The 22255-nt window shown below is 44.6% G+C and overlaps 1 protein-coding gene across 1 annotated transcript in view; it reads left to right on the top strand.

The window, feature by feature from the left end:
• Positions 1-22255, top strand: part of LOC133974644 (leucine-rich repeat transmembrane neuronal protein 4) — an 82630-nt gene that overhangs the window by 4619 nt on the left and 55756 nt on the right. Inside the window, exon 2 of the mRNA XM_062412287.1 lies at positions 1645-3206. Within this exon, the coding sequence (XP_062268271.1) occupies positions 1645-3206 (1562 nt within the window). The remainder of the gene's footprint in view (positions 1-1644; positions 3207-22255) is intronic.

Below are 22255 nucleotides of genomic sequence, written 5' to 3'. Positions count from 1 at the left end.
TATACAACCTTAAAGGGAAACACAGATGTATGAAGGATGTATCTGTTGGTACAATCAATATTTGGCGCAAGTTATTGGAACAATTCCACATTTCTGTAGGGGAACGATGGAAGTTTCCTTTGAAAACAGTTTCTATCTCTCTCTCTCTCGATCACACTTTTGGACACGCACACACACACACAAGCAAACACACAAACACAGCACCCATATGGGAAGAGCAGATGCTTGGCAATGAGTGAAATGGCTATGTTGGATAGCATATGCTGTATGATGCCTCTCAGGCGCTCTATGTCAGGGAATTATTTCTGACAAATCCTGTAAAAATTATGGGAAACACTGGAAATGTAGCTCGAGTTCCTTGTAACGGTAACATGTCCATGAAAAAAACACTTTTCTTGCACCCTCCAGTACATCAGAGAATACATTTTGTGATCTAATACGAGTGTTGGACTTCTCGTATCCTGACATCTTCGTCTTATCTCATTGTGATAATGGTCATAAGGTCCAAAGTTGATGATTTTTCCTTGAGAAACAAATACAAGCAGTGAATCCCTCCATGTCTCCTCCTCAAGGGGAAATCAATGCATCTTAATGACAGATCATTAGTGGCTCTGTAAGGGGGAACGATTTTAATGGAAACAACTCTGTCTTACCTCAGAACAAGGAGCGATATCAGGAAGCCACTGACCATTTTGCTTGACTTTTAAAATCACATTAGGAGCACACAGCATTTACTCCCGTGAAATTAGGAGATTTGCATCATAGATAGTCGTTCTCCGCAGACAGCCTTGTCCAACACGCAGCTGGTTCCTGCAGCAGAGATGAATTGTGTAATTCCATAGGGTTCCATAGACTTTATTTTGTTCTCACCCTTTTTCCTTTTGGACCCGTGGAAAGCACGAGCGACGGTTCCAGCTGAACCTGTCCTGCTTTGGTTTGGTCAAACAGGAAATGGTCGGAGTCTAAATTGAAATGCCTCTGGGATTGTTGACTCAACCAACAGCTCCTGAATGCTAATCTGCTCTGCATCGGTTTCCTTTTATGACTAACCTGCCTCTGCTGCTGCTGCAGTGAATACAAATACAGATAATACACGACTGAGTAAATTACAAGAGGCTTTGATTAAACGTTGATTGTCAATGCAAATTCATGTGGCACAAATTACAGCAGTTTAAACAGCAGAGTATTTGTAGAGATTAATCCACACGATGTGAAAATATTCTGTTGTTGAAATGAGTTAAAACTAAATTACCAATCAAATTAAAATAAATGGTCAATATAAAATTAACTGTACTACAAATTACTGTGTGATGATTGATGATTTACAGTTCACAACCAATTTCATTTAAATTTGTTCGAGTATAACCATAAATCCCTTTGATTAGGTCATGAACTTAACCTTCAAGTTAGGTTAGGCTATTTAAAATATTACATTCTTATATAATTAGTGTACATTACCAAGACTGAAAAAGAAATGGATGATGAACATTATTTCCGTGACAGTTGAGTGGAGGTACAGAGTTTCCAGGTTTTGAGGGAGTAAATTAAAAATGATCTCATGTCTTTCAAAGTAGGTTGAAGGAAGTTGATAGTTTGACTTTTACTAAACACCTTTCTTTCTCCCCCCCCCTCCTCCTCCCATAGGCTCTGCTCTGCGGCATCGCTGGCTAGTGGTCCAACTCCTGATGCAGGTGTGGCTGGCGGCGAATCCATCTCTGAGTGAGCGCCCGTGCCCCAAAAGCTGCCGGTGCGATGGGAAAATTGTCTACTGTGAGTCAAGCGCATTTCGTGATGTTCCTAAGAACCTGTCGGGAGGCTGCGAGGGCCTGTCGCTACGCTACAACAGCCTCGCCAGTCTGCGAGCCGGCCAGTTCGTGGGGCTCAACCATCTCATCTGGCTCTACCTGGACCACAATTACATTGCCACTGTGGACGTGATGGCCTTCCAAGGGGTCCGCAGGCTGAAGGAGTTGATCCTGAGCTCCAACAAGATCACGTCCCTCCACAACACCACATTCCATCCAGTCCCTAATTTGCGTAACCTGGACCTGTCGTACAACAAACTGCAGGCCCTGCAGCCTGGGCAGTTTCAGGGCCTGAGGAAGCTTCTCAGCCTCCACATACGCTCAAACTCTCTGAAAACTGTCCCAGTGCGTCTGTTTCAGGATTGCAGAAATCTTGAGTTCCTGGACCTGGGCTACAACCGCCTGCGCAGTATCACTCGGAATGCATTATCAGGCCTGGTCAAGCTCACTGAGCTGCATCTGGAGCATAACCAGTTCTCAAAAATCAATTTCTCTCACTTTCCCCGCCTCTACAATCTTCGGGCTCTTTATCTGCAGTGGAATCGCATTCGCTCGATGAGCCAGGGCCTGACTTGGACCTGGGCCTCCATCCAGAAGCTGGATTTGTCTGGGAACGATCTGACGGAGGTGGATGCTGTGGTTTACCAATGTCTACCCAACCTGCAGACGCTGAACCTGGACTCGAACAAGCTGACCAATGTTTCCCAGGAGGTGGCTGATGCCTGGATCTCTTTGACTACGATTAGTTTAGCTGGGAATGTATGGGACTGTGGCCCCGCCATCTGCCCCCTGGTGGGCTGGCTGAGAAAATTCAGAGGCGCAAAGGAGACCACCATGATCTGCGCCTCTCCCAAGAAAGCCCAGGGCGAGAAAGTGATGGATGCTATTGACGCTTTTGGTGTTTGTCAATCAAACCTGGGGACCACACTCTCTGAGAGTATCGCCCCAACCCCGTCCAATGTCCCGATGCAGACTGACCGTCGCCCGGCCATTCTTGCCTCACCCACTGGATCTGGAAAGAGAGGAGATGGCTCTGTTAGGGGCTCCACCTCCTCGGCGGTGACACCACCTGTGGCTCTTCCCCCAGAGCAAGACATGGAGCCCGTGTCCTTCCATAAGATCGTGGCGGGGAGTGTTGCCCTTTTTCTATCCGTGGCGATGATCCTGTTGGTGATCTACGTGTCTTGGAAGCGCTACCCGAGCAGCGTCAAGCAGCTGCAGGAGCATTCGGCAGCCGCCCGCAAGCGCCGCAAGAAGGCCAGGGAGACGGAGCGCACCCTGAGCTCTCCACTGCAGGAGTACTATGTGGACTACAAGCCCACCAATTCTGAGGCCATGGATGTGCTTGTCAATGGGACAGGACCCTGCACCTATACTATCTCAGGCTCCCGAGAATGCGAGGTATGACCCACACCACCGCCTCCACTTCTCCTAAACAAACCTCTGTCCACAGTGAAGCGACCAGAGGTAAATATTTGTGCCGCTTTGAAAGATGATACGTCTGCTACTTGCTTTCTGACCTGCACACGGTGTTGCCCTGGATTGTCACTGAAAATAAGGAGTCGCGGTTTTGTAGGAGCACGTCGGGTATGACCAGATATCTCAGGTTTTCAGAAAGGTGCTTGTATATTTGGGTAAACATAATCTCTCTAAAGATGCAAATGTTGGTTTTTGCTGCACAATTGAAGAGAAATACAGATAAATGAGGATGATTACATTCTCTCTTCTGCGTAAGCTTGAGCTTAAGCAATGTTGTTTGTGCTTGTTTAGGTTCTCATTTGCCTTTTTTTTATTTATTTCTCCAGCATGACACAGACTTAGTGATTTGTGTTTGCTCTGATGCGATTACATTTTTGGACGAGCAGTATTGTGTGCGGAGAATAGCCACTGGATGTGAATGCTGATTGAGGCTCTTGTCACTGAGCTCAGCTTCCACCGAGGTGATGACTTCACACTTTTCTTGACATATCGATGACTCATGACAGATGTCGGAAAAAATACCTAATGCTCATCGTCTCCCTAACAGCAATCGCTGAACTCACAGTAAACTTTCATTTTAAGCTCATACGTGGAAGGAAACAACACACACACACAGACACACAAATAGTGTTTTTTAGTCCTAGAAGGAATTGGAATCTTCTGAAATGTTTTATTCACTGGCGAGTGTTCCTTCGAGACAGTATTTACAGACTACAGCAATGTGGGAATACTTTTGTTCCCTCTGTTCTTGCTTTCATTTGCTAGCGTCTAGTACATGTACCTGACATAATGTTCCATTCTTGGTGAAACCTTTTTTGTCCTATTGCACAAAATACTGCAGCTACAAGAAGTAAGACCTCCGCAGACGTGCATTTCTCAATCGCTGATTATCTGGAACAGTTGTAAGACGGGGCTAATGATGGGCTAAGCCCACCTGGATCAGGTAGCCCACCCTGCAAAGCGGTTACCCGATGTGGAAGAGATATTCAGCTCTCTCTATCTTGTGTTTTCATTCACCGGCCCACTCATACCCGGTCTATCTCCTAGACTTGGCACATCCATGTTATGAATATCTAGCGTGTTATCTCTGGAGGAATGAGTGTATAGGTTTAAACAGCAAGGAGGCGGAGGAGGAGGAGGAGGAGGAGGAGGAGGAGGAGGAGGAGGAGGGCTCGATGCTCCACATTGTTTTCCATTTTAGTTACTGACTGTCTGGCTTTCCTGGATGCAGGTCACCTGGGGTATGTTATACATGCAGGCTGCTCACGCTGGTTTGATTGCAAGGAGCGAGCACACATCACACCTTGCCCTACCTGGGCCTCCCATAGGCACCAAGTGCTGCCTTGTGTATTATGGGGATTTTTTTGTTATGATGCTGCTCTGACGAGTCAGTTCTGGAGGGGAATGCATTATTTTCTAGTAAAAATGTATCTGCTTCATAAATATTATTTATTTTGAGGCTGAAAACATGACCTGTCGTGCCCTCTGTGTTGACCTGTGCATTGGTCACTTCAATTTACTGTGATCATTTCAGAGGTGCAGCTTGTGCACTCTACCTGGTAGCATTTTTAGCCTCAATTAATTAGGAATACATACCTGAGAGGCGGTGGACTAGTGGCAGAAAAATTGGACTATGGGCAGAAAATCTTACTGGATGGCCTCTGGTGCCACGGAGTGACAACCAAAAAAAACAACATACCTGGATGGACAACACCTGGAACTGTCCAAATAAGTCCAAGCGGACTTTCCCTAGCCCACTGTCTAAGTGCCCCTGAGCAAGGCACCTTACTCCCCAAACATCTGCTCCCTGGGCGCCGTGCATGGCTGCCCACTGCTCTGTGTGTCCTGCTGTGTTCACCAGATGGGTCAAAAGCAGAGGACAAATTTGCAGAATGTGCCTGTGCATGAGTGTGGGATTAATACATGTATCTTGATATAGAAAGGTAGATTCAGACCGGTAAGCTACAGCCCTTTTTATTTAATTTCAGTTTATTTGTTAAACTTTTCAATAATCAATTCTTTGACTAATTGCAGACTCATAAACGCAGACTTGTCTGTGTGTGTTGGACCTAGTGTCTGACATTATAAATCAAAGAACTTACAAATGTAATCGCGTGTCTTGAGTGTTGTAAACACTGATATTATGTAAAGCACAGAAGGCTATAGCACCGAGGATCAGGAGGAATTAACAGCGCTACAGAGGAGGGGATACTGTCACACGAGGTGAGGGCAGACCAAAATACTCTGGGTGCATTCCAATAATTCACATTACAAGAGATGAAATGGCTGACTGTCTTTCTTATCTCTCAGTTTTATTCCTGTTGCCCCACGCCAGTGAGACCGGACTGTTATCAGACTCATAATGAAAGGCCTTGGGGGGGAGGGGGCTGTAAGAGATGTAATCCATGAAAGGTGCCCTCCACTTCCACTTAAAGGGTAAACACGGAGCACCACCGTCTCGCCAGCAGTGTGAACTCGATTCGGGCTTGAAATCATGGAAGTCTTTTCATCGTGACTCGACTTAACTTGGTAATTTAGCCGACTCTTTTTTCCGGTGAGCCAAATAAAGCAGGGATTACCCCCTGCTGAGAGGGGCGAGGGCTGAACTGCCGTTACAGAGCCAAAAAAGTATAATAACTCCCAGGTTCTGGGAAAATGTGTAAATCATCAACTAACAAGCACATGAAGGGAATGTTGACGAGGATGCAGGAGCAAGAAGGAGGGGAAAAAAGAAAGTCAGGGCGATGCTGGAATAGATCCAGTGCAACATGAGTGCAGGGTGGCGATAAAGAACAAGTAAGAACCTTCTTCAATCAAGGGCAAACATTACACGGCAGAAAATTAATAAAATATAATTGAGCAACGATGACTGCCAATAAAAGTTTGAAACTGTGCAGGTCTCGTAAATGTCGTTTTCATAGCTTGGTCGTCAACAGTTTTTTATCATCCCTGACACGACCCACCTCTCTTATGTAAGCTGTCGAAGGGCAGGAGCCCGACCTGCTGTACACGGGGGGTTTAAATGAAGCTGAAAGGTGAAATGCATATTCATACCACATTATGAACATCATATATGATTGGGAGCCTATTCCATTTTGTAGATATATCATATATTTAAACGTAAGACAGTTGAAATTCCCCTGCATGGACAACAAGGGCTTATACGAGAGGTGCTGCAGCAGTAATGACTTCTTGCTCTGCTCCATGAGCTGATTTGTTTTCATCCAATCCTCCCCCCCCCCTTCCTCTGCAATTTGCTAATTAACACTTCATCTGCAGGGGATTGTTATTGTCAACAGTTTTCACATTTTGGCCTCAGGACTCTTCTAGCACACGACCTGCGAAGCCAAAGCCGTATTACGTGGCATATTGCAATAAAATCTTTTAGACTATTTGCTTGGAGAGGAGAGCCGAGTGTCGACACAGCACTCCGCTAACTCCTGTCACATTAGCACTTCTGTTTCCTTGAGCTTCTCTTTGTCCCAAAAAAAATCCCACTCGCTCACTCCTCCATCTTGTTTCGTGACACATCCTTGAGAATGCATTCACCCCGGCCTTATCTGTCGCTCTGTCTCATCTCCAGGCGTTGTGGGGGGGAGACAGGAACTATCAGTCAGCAGTCTGCAAAGTCCATGAGTTCATCGCAGGATGTGTTCCCATCTTGTTTCTACATTTTGTTGCCCCCTGCGTAGACATAAATCACTCGGCAGAACGCGGAGGCACCTGCCGCACTCTCTCCCCACCGCTCAGACAGAAGGCCTCAGATACTCTGCTCGTCTCTGCTGAGGGGGAATCTCTTATTCTCCCTGTGTCACTCTCTGCCTGTCTTTCATTTGGATTCTGTGCCACCACTCACCCTGGAGCCCCCCCCCCCAGTCCACTTATTATGACTGAGGTTGGCAGCCCTTTTTAGGGAATAACCTGAAAATGGTGCATCCTCGTTTTCCGTAGTCCCTTCAACCTTCGCTTAGAGATGATTATTTGATTATTTCTTTTCTCTTTCCTCCATAGTTTCCTTTATAGCTGTAATCCTGATCTTAGGCCTGTTCCACTATGTCACCTTTTCATGTCACAGCATCCATTTTCTAACCTGGCCACATGATATGGAAGCATCTGTGTTTTGTCGTCTGCTTCCCTTTCTCTTCACATCTTCTTTCACTTCACAGGATTTTGACATCTCTCAGAGATCCATCATCATCCTCTGACCTCTGCCCTGCTCCTCACAGATCCGCTCGTTTGCTGTCGGCTGCTCCTCGGCGGCCAGAAGCCGAAGGAACTGAGCAGACATTGTGTTTTTTTTGGCCTCCGACAAAAAGTAGCTCAAATCCTGTTCTTTGATAAGGTGATTGATTGAAATGCCAAGTTGGCTCTGGAAGCACTGCACCCCCCCCTTCACAGTTTCATCCTCCCAAACATACTCTGCATTACCCTTTTCTAAGTAAGTCTTTAAACTCATTTGTGCCAGCAGGACTTCTTCGTGCCCTTTCCAGGTTGCTTCATCTCTTCCTTTGATACGGCTTCTGACATTTTCCAAACAGCGAATCAGCCACTTACCTTAATGTCAAACTGCATATGTCTGTCTTTGAATTAATCATGTTGTTCCTATTTTTGAGAGCGAGACAATTACACTACTTCTGTTGATAGTGTTACCCTTTAGCACCGTGCGCATCATCATCGCTGTCACTCACATCGTTTTCTGTTCTTACACCCGTCTGCTCAGGTTCACGCAGACCTCACCACATTTGATCTGTTTTGATTAAACAACATCTATTTCTGAATTAGATGATTGACTCAAAGTTGAGCAACATGGATCATAGCAACTGAGCAATCTCAAGCAGAAATGCCAAATTACGCAAAATGAAAAACTCGTAACTAACTGTCTCTTTAGCAGTAGATGCTTGAAGTTTATTTGCTTCCACAGTCACAGTTTTTTACACAGAGGACTCTCAACTCTCTATAACAAGACTTCAAGGACAGGGAGGACGAAGTAAAATGTCCCAAAAATCACAGGTGAAAAACAAACATAACAACGGAAAACAAATGTCCAACACATAAATACAAGACCGGTAAATTTCTGGTATAAGGGTTACTGTCAAAGTCACATGGTTTCTACTTCCAATCAACTATAACAATCTCCTGAGAATAGTATAACATACTTATAAGTATATTAAGTATTAGTTAATTCACACAACATGAACAGGTTGCTTTGTAAACATCGGTCTACACCCTTTGCATTCTGGGAAAGTGATTTTACCCTTTTTGGCTTTTTGAGTCTTAAATTGAGGCATGCACCCCCAACAAACTTTATCTGCCTCCTGGATTTATACCAACAGAGTGAATCCAAGGCCGTGTGTAGTTGTGGTGTTTCGTCAATGACTCATTGTTGACCCTGCTCCTGAGAGTTGTTACTTTTGTGTAATTCACAGCCCATGAGACGAGACTCGGGAAAGATCGAAAAATCTAAAAAGCACAGATATATAATTGCTACTTCGCCTCCCCACCAACAGCAGGAGCTATTCTTTGAAGACATAAGGCAGTTTGCTTCTCCCTCACTCTCTCTCCTTAAGTCCAAGGTCACCGTGTCAGATTGTTAATTGCTGAGACAAAATCAACACAAACACTGGGAGGCGAGCCAAGGGCAAGCCAGCTATCTGTGATTCAGTGGGGAGGCAGAACTTCTCCACGCTTGTGTCCACAGTGAACAATTAGCCGCGCTGGAGAGACTTCAAACTTTCACCAGCGCGTTGGTGAGCAGCTCTGTCATCTGCTAATCCCGTCTGTTTCCCACTCTGCCTCTGTGACGCTGCTGTTCTGCAGCCGCGTTTGATCCGTGCTTAATGAGGGCGTTAGATCACAAGTACAGCAATTACATTACCTGGAAAAGACTCTTGTTTCTCTCTGTCGAGTTTTCACCATGCAACCCAGGTGCATCATTAATGCTACGCTTGGTGATGCACGGCCTCTGCTATCGTTTCTTCTTGCCTGTGATACCCGTCTTAAAACCTTTTTATTTGTATAATTTGCACCTGATGCACTTGCTTCGTACGTTCTCCTTCTGCAGTAATTATTTACCCCCCCCACACACAGACCCCACCTCCCCCGGCCCCTCGACTGGTCTTGTTACTTCCAAAGCCATTTTTCACAGCTGCGCATCATTTGTTTCACAGAGGCCTCTTGTCTCTTTTACTACCTCTTATTTGCTTCACCACCTACTGATACGAGTCCTGTTCTTCCACACAGCTTGTTCCTCCTCAGCTCTTCCTCGTGGACGGGAACACTTCAATGACATGTAACAGGACATTATACAAAACTGGGTGTAATATAAGAAAATCTCAAGTGACAGAACAATTCCTGGAAGGGTAACATTACATTAGAGCTGCGTCAATAGTGTCCCAGACCTGCCAGACTATCATGTATCCTTCAGCTACATTTACCGCAGTATAAATCCCTGTTGTGTTTCTAACAAGTAGTGTCTAAAAAGTATGTCCCTATATTTCCGGCAAGGCCCTAGAAGCATACTAATACAACATGTGATTAAGGTTTAGCAAGTCTAGTCGAGGTTTTGTCGGGTTTAGGAAAAGGATCAGGGAACATGTGGATAAAAGTAACGAGGCAAACAAATCATGGATCCTCTTTGATAAGACCTTAACACCATTACAGCTGCAAGAGGTTCACCAACAAGAAGATATAATTATAGTTTATAAAAAAGCTTCTTTCATTGGTGACTCATGAGCTTTTGTACAAGTCGATGGATCTTTCTCTATCGTGATCCATTCCACTTGACGACTTTCCATAGCTGCGTTTGGATCTTCCACAAAAAAGGCAGAACAATCTTCATCTGCAGCTGAATCAGTTTTATGCCTCGAGCGAACTTGAGAGACAAGATCCTGACATTCAGAGGTTCTCCTCTTTTCTTTCACAGCGGGCGCCGGGGCTCTTGCCTTTAATTTCGATTGCTTGGCAGTTGTGTGGACTCACGGCGAGGTGAGAGGACATTAGCGCCCCAATGGAGCACTCGTTTTTTCTCATTAACTATATGATAATTTCCAGGAAGGTTGGACAGCCTCGCCGTCACCTCGCCCATTAGTCACATAATTCAAATACGTGTAAATCAGCGGGTATGAGGGGAAGATGCAGATGAGTCATTCAGGGTTCTGCATCTAAGTACAACACTAAGCACCTGCAGCAGTACATCTGTTCAGGCTTAAAGTGCAATAAAATGGAGACGTAAAAATGAGACCAAGCCTTCGCTGTGATGGGCGTTTTTCACTTTTTTGTATCTGAGCAACACTCGCTGCCGGAGGAGGCACTTTTGCTGAACTTGTGCAGAGTGGATCTCTCTTGCCAGAAAATGATGCGCTATTTCATGAATTGACACCGAGTCAAGTATAATTAGCCTGTCATCTTTACATAACGCGGCTGTCGACATTTTTTCCCTAGCTTTTCATATTCAACTCTATATTTCTGTTTAATAGGTTTCACAGGGCCCAGTGTCAAGGAACATACTTGGGGTTAAAGACGGAACTCTTTCAAAGAAATAAACTCTCAATTCATTGCTTCTAAGGGAGACTCGTTATCTGATTCTGTAGCTCGTCCTAATTAACTAACTGCGGTAATTAAGAAGAATTTTCTTTCAAAAGAGAGGGCAGAGGCCTCGTCTTGGCTTGGTCCTTTGGGGTGGACAGAGTATTAGGATAAAAATAAGGCTTTTTCTTGCCCGGCCTTGGAAATAGTCAGTATTCAACAAAGTAAGAAGCAAATATAGAAAAAAACATAATTTTGTAATAGATCTCTTTCCTAATTCTCAAGCCAGGTATCATCAGGTCACCCTGGAGGGGGATTTAAACCCCAACAAGTTATTCTACTGATTACGACCTCTCAGCCCTTTGATTGAATTAGAATATCGGCATAAATACATATTTTTAATTTCTGTTCAGAAGCTCTTTGTGTAGCTTTAGACAACATGTGATGACAATGATGCATTTTATAGTGTGGTTGAACGTCCACAGTAGAGCTTCTCCATTTCCAAACACAGAGCGTCTGTCTTTCTGTCGGCTGATATTCAGATTCAAGGTCAAAGAGCAACTGTTAATATTATTAATATTACAGATGAGCCCACTGTAAATAAAACGTAACATTTCCAAGAGAACATTTTCTTTTTTTAGTCAAATTTTTTTTAAAGTACACGGTATTCTCAATAGACTTTGAAATCATGTATAAGTCGCAGCAACCACCCCCTCACCTCCAGAGCAGAGGAGACATTAGCGGATTTATTGGCACTGACAGAATTGACGTCCTGCTGCTCAGTGGATTCAACAGGCAGAAGAGACAGACTGGCACTCAGGGTTGATGTGCAGTGAGACAGGGAGGCAGGTGAACCTGGCAGAGACGAGCGTCGAACAGGAGACGCAGTTAGCAAGCCCGAGAAAATCAGGCAGTCATCCAGTCGACAGCTAGATTGGCAGGCGTCTGTCTACAAAGACACGTAGGCCTTTGTCCACGGAGCAGCTGTCCGTCCTCCGATCGGTGATGGCTCCAAGCTTTTCTGAAGAAAGATAATAAGTCTGAGGCGAGGCGCGGCAGATTGCCATGTTTTCCACGGTGGCCAGTGCAAAACTGTTTTGCAGGAGTTTGAGTCTCCAGAATTAAAAGGCACTTGATCAATACCGTGTCAAAGTTGTCCGGTTATTTAAGGGAAGTAGTTTGAATAATTACAGCTGAGGTGACAATGCAAGACTTAGAGTGTTGGTCAGTATAAAAGAAGCTGCTGCAGTTTATTTAACATAATCTTCACTACAAGGACAAATTAAAAAGACACTTCACTTATAAATGGGGATGTTAGAAATACTGTTGTATTTAAAGATGTGATGATTAGCTGATTGAATACAGCCGACAGAAAATGAATAGTTTGAGGTTTGGGATCTTTTGTAAAACCCTAAAAACGTTTGAAGATTACTTTGGGTTCCAGAAAATTGTAATGACTGTGATTTTTTTCAAATTGTGCACAAGTGATTTAGTCAATTATACACACACTACTCAAAGAAAGATTAAATTGTTAGTTGCAGCAGCAAATACAGAGTTATTTTAGCCTGTTGTTCTGGATGATCGCATCATTATCAGAAACCACGGGGGAACAGTATCAGTTAAATGATGCAATAACGTTTGGCATCTTTTCTTTAGAGTCTCAAAAGGCGAATCTCGTCCTTATAGCTGAGAAATCTACTCAAATGTTGTTGAAAGGTTCGTTAGCGACAGAAACTTGTAGATTTTCTGTCAGTGTTTTGCGTTCCTTCTTCATTTGACAGGATTTTCATTGGTTCCCGAGGTTCACGCGCCACACACGTCACTTAGCTTCTCCTACAACAATTGTTCGAATCAAAGGGCTCGTACACCGCACGAAGTTGAAAGGTGCAATCCGACTGAAAATTTCCGCCGCCGCTGTGATGTGCTGCCAGTCTTTTATGCAGCATATATAAAGAACTCACATGAAGGGATGTGGGTGAGTGAGATATATTGATGTTGAATGTCCAATGAAATTTCCCATGCCGTCAAGTTTGATCTTTCCCGAGTGTGTAGGTGTGGAAACAGGCGGCTGCATGTGCTGCATCCACTCATGCCGGCTCACAAAGTAACCTTCATCTTCCCAGCTGGGCTATTCTCGGAGGTTTCATTTCGTTGCGTCTCCTGTTCCTTTTTAAAGCCGTGTCAAGCACATATTATTTTTAGTTAATTACCTGTCTCTGTCAACCTCCTGCATCCCACTCTGTGGTCTGACTGCATCAGGTTGTCTTCCACTGCAGGAACATGTGCAGCCCTCATGATGGATGACTTCTGTCCTCCCTCAGCTTCACTTCAGTATTCCAGCCTGAAGAATAAAAAACATAATCCAAACACATGTTCTGGGAATACCTCTTGTTTAGTTTTCATGAATGGTTTCCCAGCACAGACAAAGATCACACGACATTTGTGATGGGGGAGAAGCAGTGGCTGGAACGTTATCGCTCTCAAATACACACACTCAAGCAATATCTGCTCGACAATGAAACACGCTCCATGTAGCAAATGTGACACATCTGCAGTCCCATCTTTCACCGTAAAACATAATGGTCCCTCTCATCGATTGGATTAGCAAGGTAATAAAAGCTTTGTATTGACAAAAGTGACAATGGATACCTTGGGGATTGATTGTTCCATGAAGCTAGTGAGGCTACTTAAGGATGAGGACCCCCCCCCGTGTCTGTTGACTGTCTCTCCACAGGGGAACGATATCACAGATAATGACAATCATAAAACGATCCAATGAGTGACTGCACACCGCACCTGAGTCTTGTGTCTGTGATAAACCTTGACTTTTTTAACGTGGCGTTTCAAAATCCTTATGCACTTAATATATATTTGAGGTGATAATAATAATAATCATTCTCAATTACTTCAGTCAAAAAAAGTTTCAAGTTGATCTCGAGCTAACAGGGTCTATTCTTCGTGGCTATATGGCCGCCTTTGGTTCAACGCCCTGTGCATTCAGTTTCCTCCTTTAAAGAATAATGAATTCACTTTTCATATTGTAACTAATTGAACTGGTATTTGCAGTGACAGGGGAAATGGTAATTTGCAAAGAAACCCACTAATGTGCCAGTTTAAACGATGGATAATATCATGGGCGGTTATTCCAGCTGAAAACCTCTAGTTTGACATGTTCCGACGTAGCTACATTAAACATTGAACCTGAGCCTATATAATGAGTCCCTGGAGATTTACGTTTGTTTTTTACTTTGTTGCGCTTTGACCCGTGATGTAACAGGAAGTCAAAAGGTTAAACAGGAAGCAGGAAGTCCACCTGTTGTCCTCTCTACCGCTCTGTATGCTAATGCTGACCACATCCTGTAAGTTGTCATCGAGTCTAAGTTACGTTTATATGATCATGACTTTGTAGGAAAAACACTAAATTTAAGTTTACTACTTTTTTAGTGTAATTACTCTAGCATTAGCTGGTTAGCATGCCTTTTTTGTTAGCTAGCTTGCTCTAGTTTAGCCTGCTAGCTTAATTTTGTCAAGTGGGGATTCGTATATACCGATGGAGGTTCGTATCGTTATCTTGCAGTTTTCACTCTTCTCTGTTGAGTGGCTAACGTGAAGAAAGTTCGTAAAGGAGAATTACTTCAGTGAGTCATCGGGGGAAGAGTTAGCAATCTGCAGGGCTGCGTCGGGGAAGCAGCGAGGGCAGAATTATGGGCGCCCCAGGTTTTACTGCGTGGTAATTGGTGTGTAGGGATTTGACTGAAGCTCATTTATGAACGTGCACCAGGTAAGCATGTGCCCAGTATATTATAATTTGGAACAGAGAGAGGGAGTCGAAAAAGATAAGAAATACAAATTGGTTGTGGTGTGACATACACCATATAAGTGCCTACTGCAACAATAGCAAAGCAAAGCTGCACATGAGGAAAAAAATGGGATTAAGTCTTCTGGAGAGTTTGGAGCAGGAAGTCTGTTCAAATTGCTTCAATTGACAAAACAGAGTTCTGGTCGTTTGGGCCCGAGGGCGAAAGTATCATGGCCAGAGGACCAGGCTCAGAATCAAGGTGTTTAATTCAAAAGAGATCTCAGATGTACAAAAAATCACTACGAGGTCGAGAGGTCGCACAGGCAGGGAATTTACTTAAAGTGCTGGAATGCTGAACATTTTGGGCATGGACCAGGTTTTTTAGAGGAATAAGACTTGAGTGGAATATCAAGAAACATATCTTTGGATCGGCTGCGTCTCTATTTGTGCTTTTTGAATCTTTTTTTCCAATTTTCCACTGTGAACAAAGCTGGGTCTCAGTCCCAGGGCAGTTTTGTTCCTCTTTGTGTGCCTACGTTAGTTTCACTGCATAAAACAAAAGAATCCTTCAGTGTATTGTGTATTTTGTGCGTCGGGGAATCTCACTCCATCCGAGACGTTTACTCAATTCAGTGCAAATACAAGAGAATAAAACATTTAAAATCCAACATAGATATCGACCTACGCATGGCCTCCTGTTAGCCTCGTTATGACTCACACCGTGAAAGAGTGGCTTGTGTTCTCAGGCTTCTTAAAGGGCAGAAAGAAATCCTCTCTCGGCTACACCGATGTTCCAGCTCTGCTCATTACTTGTGAATTTGACTGAAAATCTTTTTTTGCAGCAAACACATCTTCAATCGTTCACGCTGTTGGTGCAAAGAAACCGACACATATTTTTAAATGTTGACGGATTCAAAATGTTTGTTTAATCCTTGATGCAAATCGTCATTAGTGGCATCCAGATTCACATAGTGTGTTTTCATTCGTTTATCTATATATGTTTTCTAAAAGATACGGACAACAAACATACCACTGGAAACCATGCAGGGGGGGGGGGGGGGTTATCCTAACCTCCTCCGCTGTTACCAAGTTGTTGTCAGAAACTCTCGACTCTGTGCTGTGCTCTGTTGGATGCATTGGTCGACCATGCCAACGAACAGGGCACATGGAAGTGTGGGTGCAGAGATGATTGAACACTTTTTTCACCAATGAGCATTTAGTCAAAGTATCGACACGTCAATCACTCATCGTACCTGATGTGCCACCGGTGAGATACGATCCCCGGTGCTGTTTTCTGCCACTGATTATAACCATTAACCAGCAGTCTGTCTGTGAATGGATGGGGTCACTACCCTCAACAGTAAAACATTCATCAGAGAATATGATTTACCGGCTGCTCTCACAAAGTGGGAGGATGTGCTCTTTGTAACGCCAGGAGATTTACAAATGGGATGTATTCCAAAGTGCAATCGCAATCAATGCAAATAGAACATTTTAATCATCTCCGGCTATTCTCCTTCACCTCTTTTCTGATCGATTAAACACTTTGCTTCTGATTTGACGACGCGGCTTCTCTCCTGTGACATCACCGAACTCTAAAGAAAACACCCCAACCTTTCCACAGAGAACCATCAACAAAAGTATACCTGCGTTTGACCCACGATAATTACATGTTCTTTCTAAAGAGATCAACTGCTCACAACTCAAATAGTTAAGCGTTTTTTTTGTCATCTATTCTTTTTAATCAAGGCAAATGGAGTTATTTCGATTTCCTCATAATAAGGGGGGCCATGCCGGGCGGCAATCAACATCAGGCTATTCAGATTTGGGTTAACAAATTGATGTTTTGGACCTATGACCGCTGGAGTTAATGGAGGTAGAATAATCTACACGGTGCACGAGTGCTCGGGTAAAATGAAAGTGGTGGGTGTAAATCTGGTTATCCATTCATCCGTGAATTGAATCACCTGCAAATGGGACACAGGTATTTACAGAGCCACGGAGACAAATCATGACAAATACAGGAGAGGTGCAATGACACGTTCTCCCAGGGCACAGAGGACCTGGCCCCATAGCTCACACTGTGTTTTTTTATTATTTATTTCTTTGCAGGGAAACGTCCCTGTCACCTAAATTTATCAAGCCAGCAGCACAGGAAGGTTCGGTGCAGAAAAGGGCACAGAGAAGGAACGGAAAATTACAAGTTGAGCCAAAAGATATAGGGAAGACAAAAGTAGAGAGGAGAGACAGAAATGAGGAGGTGGACCTGCAGGGTTTGAGGACAAGGAGGAGATGATAGTGAGGAAGGGGAGAGCATTGCAGTCACTCCTCCAGCTCCCTCTGACCCGAGAGGCACAGCCTGTTTGATTTAGTGCCAATCAGTGATTTTAATGTCTGTGCAGCGCATCATAATTTATTAGGATTATCATAAACTTGAGCTGGGAGAAGGAGCAGGGGCACTTGTGCCTCCTCGCAGAATGAATTACTCGCTGCAAGCTGGAGCGTCACTCAGGGCCAGAAATGGCGATAGCAGCTTCCCCCCCCTCCACACACAAACACACACACACACACACATACACACCTTGTTTTTGCTCCACTCTCTCAATGCGGCCCATCAAAGCCTGGACCCGCAATAAATATTCATCCCATCATATCCCGACCCAGACAGGGCCAAGAATATTAGAAGCAGAAGAGCTGAAGGCAGGTTTGAATTACTTTCCGGTTGGGGGGGGGGGTCTGTGTCACGAACAGCGGGGGGGCAACTTATTAAAGGACTGATTTCCTCTCTGGTCTCATTAGTAAAACCAACAACCACAGAGGCAGTTATTGTTCCTCCTCCATCCAAACCATGCAAAATATATACAACAATGTCAATTACTGGAGCTTATGTTATTCTGCATCTCTTAATATCCACCATTACACCAGTGTTTATTGCCATTAGTTAATTAATCATCACGTTTTGCAGCTTCACCCTTCTCCTCCGTGGCAGATGTATAATTCTCATGTTGATTTCTGGGTGTCTTCGGTTCGTGGCTGCTGAGCTCGCTGCTAAATTTAAACACTTGGTAAAGGGGGCACTTGTCTCCGGCTCTTTCTGTAGCGACTGAAATGGAGACACTGATCTCTCATCATCCGCTAAGCCCTTCGACTCCATTTGTTTTTCATCAGAAGACGGGGAACGAGCCGTCGAGAGGGATGTCTTGTTGCATCTGTTCAAGATTAAGAACCCTCTTTACCTTCCTTCGCCTCTGAATGGATTGATGCTGCTTTCATTTACTCTGGGAGTCAAATGGTCGAGTGGGTGCAGATACAAAGGGTTTTAGTTTGGTTTGAGAAGGCTGCAAGGAGAACTAGCATTGTCTCAAGTAAATCATTCTAACCCAACTGTCCTGCTTCCGGGAGTAAAAAGCCAGAGACCCTCAATTAGGGAATATTTATAACTCTTTCCAAATGAAAGCATCATAAACAAAACATGACTTGCGCACATGCAGCCACAATCTGTCAGTGCAATGTTGTGTGTGTCCTTTCTAGGTTGTTTTGCTGTAATTTAGTGAATTTACAGCGTGGCTTTGAACTCCATGGTGGCCCGAGCTGATAGCGGGAAAGAAAACCCACATTCCGACGAATGAATGGGAAATCCGTGGAAACAATGGATGGACCCGGCTTTCCTGAGTCGGTCTGGGGCCTGTACTGGCACGGAGCTCTGAGGGAGTATGAGAGGCAGGCGGACTGGAAGCCTAATTAATCCAGCCTTCCTTAATTAGTCTCTCTTCCGCTCCTGACGCGCGCAACGATCTTCTGATGCTCCTGTCTCCTCTTCTGCTCTCGCCATTTCATGCACAAAGCTCCTTCTACTTTTCTCTTCCTCCCTTCCTCCTCAGCTGCTCTGCCTGGTTCGCCATCTTTCCAGGCTTTTGACCGAGCGGTGACAATATGTTCCGAGGTGATAAACAAGCACACACTGCTACTGGGGGCAGCTTAGGCAACGCTGCGGTTGTTTGTGCCGTTGCCTGCGTTGCCACTAGAGGACCAGACAAAGGCCCAGAGATCGCCTGCACCCAATACCGCTGCAGATATACGGCGTGTCTCACATTGCAGGTTGTCACTGTGCACCGCACCTTCCTCGTGCAGATCCTGGAGGAAAAGGCTCGTCTCCAGCGTGGAGGGACACCAGGCCACGGCAGCAGCTGTAACCGTGACCAAGCCTGTTATGCTCAAACCCAGTTGACTCTAATGACGCTGTGCGATGCAGAGGCCCGACCCACTCGCTCTGCGCTCAGGATAATGAGGCAGTTATTCCACCAGTGGCCGCGACCATTCAAAATGACTGCACTGTGGATCTCGATCAAGACTAACTGTTGACATTCTTACACGCGCCGTGCTGGTCGTATAATGAGCTGCATGATTAATTCATCAGGGTTTGCTTGTCTTTCTCGCAAGATGGGTAATATACCCGTCTTCAAATTTACCCAATTGTTACTCAATCATATAAAGATGTATATATATGTGTGTGTGTGTGTGTGTGTCTGTGTGTGTGTTGAGCCCAGATAAATATAACATAAGCTTCCTGACAGGAAAAAGTTATTAACAAGCCGATGAAGAAGATGTTGCCTCCGTATATATAGTGAAACTGCTATTTACTGTAGCTTCGGCCGTGGGAGTGGGATCCGTCTTCTTATCTAATGCTCGGAGAGAAAGTAAATGGCCTTATTTCCCAAAATGTCACACTATTCCCTCAAGCAATCCAGATTGATAAACTACCACCGGCTAAATGCTCATCCTGCAAACAGCTTTACAGGGTGTTTTTTTCTATGCATTTTCTTTCATTAAAAACATGACTGGAATGAAAGGTGAGTTACCACGTAATGAAATCCTAAAATGCAGCAAAGGGAGATTTTGTAAAGAAATAAGGACTTTGATGGGTTTTAATAATATATCTGAAGGAGACAGGTCTTAAACCCCCGGCGTCCCCTCAGGTTCAGGGTCGTGAAAAAGTTGCAGATGGACCATAATGTGATAAATGTCTTAAGGGATGATTTTTAAACTTTTTTTTTTTTGGTAAAGACGAGCTATTTGTGTAACAAGGTCATCTTCTATCCTTGCTGCATTTCCACAGAACACTTTCTCTTTCTCTCACACTCTCTTTCATCATCACCTTCTCTCTCTCATATATATAAATATATAGTAAGATATATTTCCATGGGGGACGAGACCAGATGAGGGTCGAGACACAAAAAAAATCCCCTTTTCTCCAGGCTTTGGTGGCTGCAGTGGAAAAGTCTCCCAGGATTTTTCAGGGTTGTGTTTCAAAGTGAAAACAAAACCAGTTTATGATTGAGTTGTGAACATTGTGTACTTTATGTAAGCTTCAGCGTATCATCCAGCTCAGCCCCAGGATAGAGTGCCTCCTCCGGAAAAGAGTGTGCGGCCAAAACACAAGCAGGAGGTGTTAACTTTCTCCGTAACAGCTCGGCGAGTTTGTCTGGAACTCCTCCGCCCTGGCCGGTATATAATCCCAGGTTGCCCCAGCGCTGTGTGGGCTCTTACTGGTGACTCACCACTACACTGCGGTCTGAAGACTTCGCCATCCCAGTCCCTGAGTACCGAGCACAAATCTGTTTAGTCTGCTCCAGTTTCTCTTCTCCCACATTTCTTGTGTTTGGCGTCGTGATTCACCGGCTTTGAATCGCCTCTTTGAGAACATCTCTTTGGTCGGTTGGGAAAAAAACAGTTTTTTGGTGTGTTCAGTATGGCCCAATTCTTCCGTGTGGGTTTTTTCGGTCCTGCGTGCGTCGTTATTTCTATAGCGCTGTCTTTCCCATCATTTGCATGGCCTACTTTCTGCATGGGGTTTGGTTAATACCCAGGAGCAGACACTTGAGCAGTAAACACTTCCCTTGCTGTGTCCACCACTGGGCTTTCCTGAATGAACTGATCCACTTAAGACTTGATCTCTTTAATGCCTGTGATACCATTCTGCTCCACACTTCTCTCCAGGAACTGACCAACAAATCTGCAGGGTTGAGAGAACTCCCTTCTTTCCAAGAGTGACACCTAATACAATAATCATATTAACTCAGTTATCCGCAGCACTAACACGTAATCTGCACGGTGTAAGTCCTGTGAGAGTAACCCTATCAGAGACTGATGAACACTTGCCTTGTTGCGGGAGGAGTTGCTTCAGAGACGGAGGGAATTGCACCCTTACGTACTTGTGTGTGCGGAGATTCATTAGAAAAGGAAAGAAAAACACCTTGAAGGCATCTGCTGCTAATTAAAGTTATTGATCCGTCGGCAGAGAGCGCACATTACTCCTGAGTTTGTCCATGTTCCTGAACGTCTCGCAGTGGGTCGCTTTATTATTTTCCTCCTATTCTCAGTCCCATTTGCAAATGTGAGTTTCAGATGTGCAGCAGCTGAAGCTCATGGAGGACGGGCAGCTGTGCCTCGTTCACCCGAGAGGAGTGTGTGATCTGATTTCCTCGTTGCTTATTATGGGGTTTAAATTTGAAACATATTCAAAATATTAGGGTCTGAGATGATTTGTGATTGAGCCCCATTACCTACGAGACTGGTCTATTCGTTTTTCTGTGCTGTGTCCTTTTTGTATTATCCAGCATTCACATGCAAAGACACCGTATGCACATATATTAAATACCAATATATAGATGACTATAAAGTAAAGTATAAACACATCAGTAGACTATATGCACAAACCCACATATCTACTCTCTGTAGTCTTCACCTGTCAACCTGAGCGCTATTCTCCATACACCCCAGGGGCATTCAGCTACCCCCCCCCCCCTTTCACAGTTCCCTACAGAGAGACAGAAGAAGAAACTAGATTCACATTGAAGTGGCGAATGCATAAGTTCACAGCAATTCGCACATTTGCATTGATTTCCTCAGTATGTGCGATGGGGAGAGACGGCGATGGAAGGCAGATCTCGGGAAAGCTAATCTCCCGCTGCATTTGCAAGGCTTTCTGGGACATCAGGACCCCCCAAGGAGGAGGAGGCTGTGTGGCTTCACCATAAACAACTTATCAGAGTTTGTGTTGGTGGTTTTCTTTGAGCGAGCAGCAAGAAGATGTGGAGGTCTGTCATCCCAAGATGGGGAACAGGAAAGTGGTTAGAGATGGCGGAGATGGGGGGGGAGGACGCGGTTCATATATTACGGGTGGAGTGGTGGAGAATGAGAATCGGCTGTTTTTCATTTCACCTGTCGTCGTAACAGGAGCACCTGTCACAACAGGGACGATGTCACTGGGACAATTGGGAATTCTTCCCCGTTTGTCTGATTTGTGTTGCACTGCTGGGACGAGGTCTTGAAGCAGCGACGTGCCGCTCCTCCACGGAAACATAAAGGAGAGGAACATTTCGGTTTTCTTTTTTCACCCTCCACGCTGCGAGATCAATCTTGCGTCTTTCTTCTGTTGTCGTCGTCCCTTTGCTCCTAAGATCTGTTTCCTCCACGCCGCCGTTTAATTCTGCTCAAATCAAGCGGCGCCTTTTGATCGTCACTGTGCTTGTTCTACATCAAACGCCAGCAGTGGGAGTGAATTCATAGTCTGTTGTGTCATGGTTCCACTTATGTCTCACATCTGTGTTTAACATCTAAAGACAAAAACAATCAGGATGTCACCCTC

This window comes from Platichthys flesus, chromosome 19 (genome assembly GCF_949316205.1).
Source record: "Platichthys flesus chromosome 19, fPlaFle2.1, whole genome shotgun sequence".
Classification (NCBI taxonomy): domain Eukaryota; kingdom Metazoa; phylum Chordata; class Actinopteri; order Pleuronectiformes; family Pleuronectidae; genus Platichthys; species Platichthys flesus.
This window is presented reverse-complemented; position numbering and strand designations above follow the sequence as displayed.